At 40.9% G+C, this 9,554-nt stretch overlaps 1 protein-coding gene across 2 annotated transcripts in view; it reads right to left on the reverse strand.

Annotated features, from left to right (window-relative positions):
- The window catches only part of nrp1 (neuropilin 1), an 83,414-nt gene extending 74,325 nt beyond the window's left edge, over nt 1–9,089 (reverse strand). The window contains exons 1-3 of one of the 2 annotated variants that reach the window (XM_015389853.1): nt 8,604–9,089; nt 7,179–7,621; nt 5,420–5,594 (exon numbers count right to left, since the gene is read on the reverse strand). In XM_015389853.1, coding sequence (XP_015245339.1) covers nt 5,420–5,594; nt 7,179–7,245 — 242 coding nt within the window. In that variant the 5' untranslated portion in view covers nt 7,246–7,621; nt 8,604–9,089. Of the gene's footprint in view, nt 1–5,419; nt 5,595–7,178; nt 7,767–8,603 lie in introns of those variants that run through there. The other variant, XM_015389854.1, reaches the window with a different exon arrangement.
- Nucleotides 9,090–9,554: the final 465 nt, after the last annotated feature.

A 9,554-nucleotide genomic window follows, 5' to 3' on the forward strand; every position in this document is an offset into this window, starting at 1 on the left:
TTTAAAGACATTTTTACTAATTTTCAGAACGTTTTTGCAGTGTAGATGTAGGGATCTTGTTGGCTTTTAAAGCACTATGAGTCTAAAAGTTTTCAATCGCTTTCCTCTCGAATGATGCTACTTTATACCACCCCCGTCCAAACTTTTTCTCCATCTAGCCGCAAACACTGTCAACTGGAAAGTCTGTGGGGACCGGAAAGAAAAATAACACCCTGGTAGAATTAAACAGACATCAGGAATGGCTGAGAGGGGTGAGTCTTCCTTTTTCTCCCTTCAAGTTTTCAACTCAAATCATCTGCTCCTCCAAAACAAACAAGACCGAAGCTCTGCCTGACTGACTGTCCGAATGGTTGACTGCAAGGAATTTTATTGTGTTCAACATTGAACTGTTTTCTGGTCTGGTCAGAAAATCCCACGCTATCAAAGATTCATAGTGTTTGTGAGGAACCTGCAGGTTCTGAAGTATTCGTTCTTCTTTTCAAGTCAACAAGGGAAGAGGAGGGGGGGTTTGGAAAAAGTTCAGCAACTCAAACTTTATCACACCTCTAAACAGAAAGAAAGCAAGCTATAGTATTCCTTTTTTTTTTAAAAAGATGAATTGCCTATCAGGTGTACCCCTCTTTCACTTGTTTGGATTCTCATCCATGTTTCCATTCTAACTTCAGATGCTGCCAGTTCAGCCTGACAGGTCTTATCAGCTCCCCATGGAACAAAGAATAAATGCATAGAATAGTGATGGACTACAAACGTATCTGTTTGCTTTGTTGTCTTTTTTCACCTCTGCTCAGCCAGCTCATTCCGCTGATTTTCTGAGCAAATTGACTTCAAATATTTGCCTTGATGCGGCCTGTGCCTTTTCCCTCAAACTTCATTAGCCGCGAGAGGCGATGGGGGGCAGCTCCCTGAAAACTCCACTCCGTGAAAGTCTACAACGGCGTGTGAAAGGTAAACACGTCATGCATTCAGAATCACAAGGCTCACTTAGTCCCCTTATCTCAGTGATGGAGTGTTTTCCTTCTGCTGCTCTCAGGATACAGGCCTCTGCACTTCCCTAAACAAACCTGTCAAGGGTGCACATGCAACAGCAGCATGGTAGCCAGGCTTTACTCCATATAGACTTGTTTTTCCTCCTTTTTTTTTTTTACAAGCTCGACTTTGAGTGGTTCTTGTTTGGTTTGCTGATAAGACCTGTGTAGGAGGAACATGTGGTGCATGTGTGTTCCATTGGCCCACTAATTAGATTGTATGGCAGTCCACTGAAGCATGCATTGTGAGCCCAACTGCCTTCCTCTCTGCCCCCACCAATGTTAGCAGTCTATCAGATAAGGAAGCCATTCTGGATCTCATCAGTTTCCATTATATAAGGGCTGATTTGGTGAGCGGAGCTGCAACGGGGGAGTCTGATGAGTCCAGCTCTCATGTCAGTCAACTGTACAGCTGATACATGCAATGCTTTGTTGAGTTTTAATACCTCCTAAGCTTCTCTATGCTTTTTTTTTTCACATTATAACAACAAACATCTGTGTATGTTTGAGGACTTTGGTTTTGCAAACAAAAAGTGGTCTATATTTGTAAGATATACATCATATTTTTTTTTTTCCAAAAGTGCAAAAGGAAAGAAAACCAAATATAAGAAACACTATGTTTGAAAGAAAAATAAGGCCCTCAACTCACCATCTACATAGTAGAACACGGTGGTGGCAGAATTATGCTACAGGAATGCTTTTTTTTTAGCACGAACAGAGAAGGTGATCATAGTTCGGAAAAACAAATTGAGTTAAATAAAGATTATAGGAGATTTTCACCTTGCAGCATGACAATAACTATAATCCCTTGGATTAAAGGAATAGTACACCCAAAACATGATTAGCCTTCATTTTCTACTCACCCCCATGCTGAACAACACTCTGGAGTACTTTTTTGATATCTCAAATGCATCTGGAGATCTGGGAGGCTTCTTGCTGTCTGCTGACATTCAAATAATGGAGGTCTATGGCGCCCGAGGCAGAAAGGTCCATAAAAGTCCACAAAAAACGTTTCAATATTCCTCCATACTGCTCGTCCAATGTATTCCAAGTGTCCTGAGTGGGTAGCATCCAGAATTTACTCGAAACAAAGTCATTTAGAATGTTTTTAGAGCATAAACAGTAGTGTATAGGATTTCCTGAAAGCGCGTTCACGAGTCTACGGAAACCGCGGCAGACCAAACCAGACGAAAGTGCGCATTCAGCTCAGCAAAGAACTCATGCTCTTCCTCAACACTGAAGTCCTCAGACATTTTTCTTTCGTTGTTTCTTTCTTTGCACAGGTAAACAGCACATTTCTTCTTCTACGCTTGCATTATTGGCAGAGCAGACGCTGAATGCGCACTTTCATCTGGTTTGGTCTGCCGCGGTTTCCGTAGCGTCGTGAACGCGCTTTTAGGAAATCCTATACACTACTGTTTATGCTCTAAAAACATTCTAAATGGCTTTGTTTCGAGTAAATTATGGACGCTACCCACTCAGGACACTTGGAATACATTGGACGAGCAGTATGGAAGAATATTGATACGTTTTTTGTGGACTTTTATGGACCTTTCTGCCTCGGGCGCCATAGACCTCCATTATTTGAATGTCAGCAGACAGCAAGAAGCCTCCCAGATCTCCAGATGCATTTGAGATATCAAAAAAGTACTCCAGAGTGTTGTTCAGCATGGGGGTGAGTAGAAAATGAAGGCTAATCATGTTTTGGGTGTACTATTCCTTTAATGTTTATTCTTACTATACTACAATCTTCAAATACTTAAGAGGGGAAAAAGTGATTCATCTTCTTAAAAAACTAAATCTAAAGACAAATTCCGATGGGTCACAAAGTATGACCAAAGCTCTATGTAAAACACTCCACTACCAATATTGAAAATGAAATTAAAAAGAGGGGAGTCGCCATATTTTTGGGTGAAAGCTTTAAAGGCCCAAATACATCATTTCCAGGCAGGTTGCGCAGCCATCTGCCTGGCTCATTTACTAATGGAGCCTGAAAAACAAGTGGTTAGGAACCTTTCGGACCACAGCGCTGCTACTAATGCCTGCTCCGAATGTGTATTTCATCTAAAGTAAAATGCTGATTATTGCAAGTACCTAATCGCTGTTCATCTTGGGCAATCGAAACATGCATTTTAAATACTTTTTACTGCTAATATAAGCATTAAATGGAGCGATTAAAATGGGGAGATCTCCAGATATAGCCAGGTTCTGCTGACAATGTGTCTCCTGAAGGAAAGAGCAGTGGTAGTGCTGAAGTGTAAAAATCAAAGACTCACTAATGTATAAACCCAACCTTCTTTAAAAAACCAGGAGCAAACTCACTTTGTAGAGGCCTAGAGGAACTTAATGCCTCCTCTAGCATGCTCAACATCTTCATTCCTGACTAATTAGATTAACACAGGCATTGTTATTGACCCTTCTTCCTCCTCCTGTCCCCTCCTCGCCCTCTGTTTCTACATATTGGACTTCATTCACAGTGAACACCCCCCCACCCCACAACAGGCCTGACGCTGGAAACAAAGGAAGTGTCAAAGATCCAGCTGCTAAAAGACAGCAGCATTCACAGGCTGCCATAAATCTCTGGCAGCTATAAAGAAAGGTTAAAGTGGGATTTAAATCCCAGGTTTGGGGGAAAAAAAAGAGAAGCTGCTGCCAGTGTATACTGGGACCATTCAAGGAGTACAAAGGAAGCGTAGGGTCCCAATTTTGGGTGGAGCGGGGATACAGTAAGAGGATCCAGAAAAGCTCTGCGTTCTCCGGAGCCCTGCAGCGTAAACAAACAGCTGAGACAGAACAGGGCCGACACACACACACACACACAGACACACAGAGAGACACAGAGAGACAGGCAATCAAAGCGAGGCAGTGAGCCCAGCAAAGCTCACCTCGGGGCATCCACGCTGACACAGCCTCATCACATTACCCACTGTCTCTGGTTTCGGTGGCTCCGACTACCTGCCTGACAATAGGTCGGCTGCTTAGCCTTTTGCTTGATGCAGGAGCTCATGGCTTACAAGTCAAATAAGGATCAGTTACCACCTGTCACAGAGAAACCTGTCTTCAAAGGGTGTTTTTATCAAGTTTGGCTAAAGCGGTTCATATATAATTGCTGTCTTGAGCGAGCCTCTCCTTCTACAACCACATGTAATTTATCTGTTTTTCTCTAGAACATTTAAGTCCACTTTTGACCATTTTATATATTATGATTTTGTTTGTTTTTTTAACTTTCTGAATGTACGGTTGTTTTGTCCACCCATTTCGCTTCCCATCCAGGAAGCTTTTTTCAATTGAAAATGTCAGGAATAGCGTTGGGTACAAGGTTTTATACAGTAGCCCAACAAAACCTTGTTTTTGTTTTGAAAACATGCAAATTGAAACAGACGAAACAGTTGAAACAGTCCACCCCTCTGGAATGGGAGGGGGGCGTTTGGCTTCTTTTGTTAGCCAGCAATATCCCAAAAACAGTTTAAAATATTGCTTTTAGAGTGTGTTTACAAAAATACAACAAAGGTTTTCTAAATCTTAATTAACATATCAATTGATCTCTCTTCGGTTTAACGTCACCCACTCCTGTGTTTGACAATCCTTAGTATTAAGGGTTTTTTTTAGACCTGATTTACTAGAAAAGGTAAAACAGAAAAGCTAATTAATGTAACACAGAATAGGAATCTTGAATTGGTAATTAGCTTTAGATGCAGCAGCTGTTGGCAAACATACCATGATTTCCTTGGATGAAAATATGTGAAATGGAAATGATAATAAACCTGAAATTGTGATAAAGCTGGTTCAACTGTTTATTTATTTATTTTTTGGGGTTCTCATGCAACCCACTCAAATTATCCCATCCTTTATTTTAAAACTGACACTAATAGATACTCAAGTCCCAACACTGATATCAAAAGTTAATTAAATAGTTAATTAAGCCATGAACACATGCATCTACAAAGTAATGAGAATATGCTCCAAGATTTGATTTCCACTTTTACAAAAAGTCACGTCAATATGCTTCTTTGATCAACTTTTACTCTGCAAAATCACAGCCGCTGACTTCACAGCACAAAAAAAAACGCAAAAGGGAAGGACTTTTCCAAAACCGAACAGCATGGAGGAGACATTCTTTCATCCTTGCGTCTCACCGCAGGAGGATCATTTCTACAGATTGCTGGAGCTTTCCATCGCTAGATGGCGCAGTTTGACGTGCAATAAGGAGAAGGAAAGCGAGTTGGGAGGGAGAGTCTCACAGAAACACACATCAGCCGCACTTATGACTGGAATATATGCTTTGTGATTGAACACAGAACTGCATTTGGTTTTACGTCTGAAATGGAGCTTAGATGCAAAAACTATACATTTTAAAGTATAAACTGCGCGCGCGCGCGTTTCTCATCACTTACTTGCACTCTCGGTCCTCCAGATCAAAATGCGGGTTGAAGTTGATAAGGATCCGCTGGTGAGGACCAGGCGCCGAGATGACCCACACGCACCTCTGGGAGGGGGGGTAGGACACGGGGTAACCTGGCGACGTGAGGTAGCTCGCGCTGGAGATTCTGATGTTGCCACCGCATTTATCTACAGAGAGGTGGGAGGGAAAAGGCAACTCTAGTAACACAGATACTAAAATGCTTGTTGAGCAAAAACAGCCCCGGTGTTATCATTTAACCATAAACAATCATCTCAATTAAATCCAAAACTGTGCGTAAAAACAAGCGTCGGAACTGATAATTGGACCAAATCCTTTTGGGACAGATAAACTCCAATATGTTTTAACAAAAAGCGTCCTAATTATAATCTGGTAAACTAAGATAAGATAGTTTATTGGCAAAACAACAGAGGAACAGTTGTTTCTCTCTCACTAAAAGAACTTTAAATCGTTTAAAGTCTATTTTTTAAAAGAAAGGCGCGTTAACATTTTGCTTGAACCCCTCACCTAAGATGTGCCAATCTTTTGCAACAAAGGGAGAAAGTTTATCTTACTTAAAGCTGATTTCAACCTACATTTTTTTTTCTTCTCCAACTCACCCACAAGCATTAAGAAGTTTTAACTTCTCTAAAGTTGATATATTCAATAACTGATCTGTTCATGAGCCTACATGATAAAAACAAAACAAAAAAAAAACAACCTAAAAACAAAAAAACTAACCTCTAATTGGATTAGCCCATTTGAAATTAAGATTTTAGGAAGCAAAAAATAAATAAATAAGAAAAATACAAAATAATGCTATAAGGAATCCATATCTTAATAATTTTATTAGAAAAACTCTTTATTCTTTTTTCCTTTTTAGATCGATTTTGTTCATTGTTACTGAAACACTGACTATACTTCCAGTAGGTGGAACATTGCGTGATGCTCAATCAAAAGCAATGATTAATAATTTAAAAAGGAAAAGAATTAGGCCAACAAATTATTCATTATGAGCGCATATTTCTATTAGATAACCCCATTCTGCCACATGCGCGTGGTTAAGCCAGTGAACGGAGGGAAGGTACAGCGCCTTTTGTGTTTGATATTCAAATAAACACGCAGTTTTAGTTGGAGAGGCAATCATCACCCCGCGTCTGAGCGCACAGACGTTTCTCTGGAAAGTTTTGGTTTTGAAGTCAGGCTGATCTGCAGCTTGTTTCAACGAAACTTCCCTCCTCCTGACAGCGCGTTTCATCATTAAAAATAGGCATTCTATTTTAAAAGGGGCACTTTTTGCAGCTATATATTTATTTATAAATGTCTCTGGCGTCAACATGATTCTTCTGATCTTTTTTTTGTCCCAAATGCAAAAAAAAAGTGCTTGGATCTATTAATGCACCAACTTTTTAAACTGCATCCTAGTCAGATTCGCAGGCTATTGATAGTAAACATTATTTTATGCAGGCTTAAATATAAAGATTCACCTTCAATTGCAAAGAAACAAAAAAAAAATTAACTATCAATATGAGGTTCACAGTTCTTGTTTAGATGTGTTTTTAATTCAAACTTCATTAAATTGAAACTTTATATCATGGCGCGTGAGCTTTGGGCATTTTCCAGGCAGAAGTCAGAGTTTGCCCAAAGATCAGCACAGATCAGAGGGGGCTAATCTTTAGGAAAAACACGAGGATTAGTGGCTTTGCTGGGTACATAAAAGCTTTATTTATACAGATATCAGATGTCACACTTACCGTTTTTAAAAGCCTCGAGCACCAGGAGGAATCCCATAAACAGGACAAAAACTAATCCACAATGCATCCTTGTTTTGTCTCCTCCAAAATCAGAAGAAAAAATAAAAAGGAAAAATAGCACTCCAGGAAAGAATTGTGAAAATATTATTCAATTTCCCCAAAGCTCTTTGTTTTACAATGTGTTTCCTTTGTTAAGTGTTATTTTTTTTTGTTTTTTAGCAAAAGAAAAAAAAAAGTTAAAAAAATAAAAAAGGTATCAGCGGTGCTGAGCGCTCAGGTCGCGGGCATCCTGTCACTCAGCTCCTGCTCCGTCTCCTCTCCTCCGCCGGCTGCTCTCCCCTCTCCAGGGCCAGCCTTTCCATTTCCACTCCGCAGAAAGATGCGAGTCCTCCGTCCCTCCACCTTGCGCCCTTACTCCGTTGGATAATGGATACAATCCTTGGCTGTGAGGCGCACAAACAAAACAAAAAGAAGATTGTAAATTCTTTATTTACGCGTGCGCCCTGCGCTTCTTACTCTATATGATTTGGGAATAGTGTTTGGCTTCATATGGCCAACCTGTGTCTGCAAGAGTCCTTATATGTAAGCGGAGTTACACTGAGCCACTGAGCAAAGGCGCTTCGTTAAGTGACATGACTCTCTCTCTCTCTCTTTCTCTCTCTCTCTCTATTTTCTTCCCCCCTCCCACTATCCCTATCTAAAAAAAAAAAAGCAGTCAGACAGTAATGGAAGATATAGTGACTCAACAGGACTTCTTTCGTCTGGGCCGCAGCCATATATACATATATATATAAATAAAAACACGCTGACAACTATGAACAAACTATTTATTGAAAGGAATTCTCCAAAATAAGAGCAGTTTCACTCATTGTTTGCAATGATTTCTCCATAACCTCCACTTTGTGACTCTATTGTAGATACTACAGCTGCAGTGGAAGTGAATCACATGTTCCTGTTTTCTGCTCTGAAGCCAGAGGTCTACATTTATTTCCCTTTCCTCCCTCTCTCTCAATGTGAATTTTTATTTTAAGCACTATAGCGCCTGTTTGTTAAAAAATAAAACAAAGTAAAACTACTAAATGTGACACCATTAGACCGTCGCTCTGGTATATAGATGAAATCAACTGAAGCGTGTTTCAGTAGCCTGCAGTAGTTCACAGCTGGATCACAAATGCACAAAAGGGGAATTTGAAACCCTCACCTACTTTATACATGTCTGTGGATTTTTTTGACAGATAATTATAGCAAATTGTATTCAATAGACATATTTGCCATTTAACACATTAAATATGTTACTTTAGATTTGGGTTTGAAATCCAAATTCATGGATATATGTGTGTTTTTTCACACTTTTCTTTCAACCGCAACATGAACTAAAGAAAGATAAAAATAAATAAATAAAAATGATAAAACATCTGCATTCACCTGCTTCTTGAGGATTCGCGCACCGGCAGCAGGCATCCAGTCCTTTTCCGCCTCCAACAAGAGCAGAAACGCACAAAGTGCACAATCCGACAAGCTTGGCTCCGGTTTCCTTAAACAAGAAAAAAAGAAAAAAAATCTTCCAAAAGTGAGCCCAACTTCTTCTCTCCTCTAGTTCGAACCGCCCGCTGATTCCGGGGGCAGCTCTGCGCAAAGACGCGCAGCCTCTACCCGCTGGAGCCGCTCTGTAGCTCGGCGCGCAGACAAGTCCTCTCCCCGCGATGAGAGCCGATATCTCCAGCTCTCATTCACCGTCTCTGTTACAGCTAAAACCCTGACCACCGCCACGGGAGACGAGATCAGTTCCCAAATATCTCTAAAGCAAATAAAAAAACAAAATCAAAATCTTATTTAAATAACTTTCCTCTTCCCGGTTCGAGCTCCTCAGTGCGTCTTCGCTCTCCGCTTCTTCCACTGACTGATGCAAATGAGGGAGGGTCTGAGTCCGTGCCAGTCCCACACGCCCCCTTTACGAGCGGAGAGCTGGATGCGCGCTGGGATGCGCGCGCGAGGTTGTTTTCTCCGTGCGTGTGCGTCTCTGCAATCGATATGCAGATTTCACGCTGCTGGCTGGTTGCTCGCTTCTTGTCAGACTGCAGCCCTTTATTGGACGCGCGAGAAACTCTCAGTAAACATAAAACACGCTCATCCTCAATGAGATCTATCTCAGACCCGATCCACACACCAACTATCTCCCTTCTGCTTGAGATCCTCATATGATAAATAGCCAAGCAATGCAGCATGATCGCTTCCAGAAGCCTTGTGAGGATATTAGGGAAGCCTCTGATTATATCTGCAACTCCAGAGGAGCAACGATACCAACAGAAGATAAAGGATATTAAGATGTGCGCTTAGGTCACCTCAGTGGGGCTTACACACACAATCCCATATAGG

The sequence above is a fragment of the Cyprinodon variegatus genome, unplaced genomic scaffold (genome assembly GCF_000732505.1).
Source record: "Cyprinodon variegatus isolate N-32 unplaced genomic scaffold, C_variegatus-1.0 Scaffold476, whole genome shotgun sequence".
In the NCBI taxonomy this organism is placed as follows: Eukaryota; Metazoa; Chordata; class Actinopteri; order Cyprinodontiformes; family Cyprinodontidae; genus Cyprinodon; species Cyprinodon variegatus.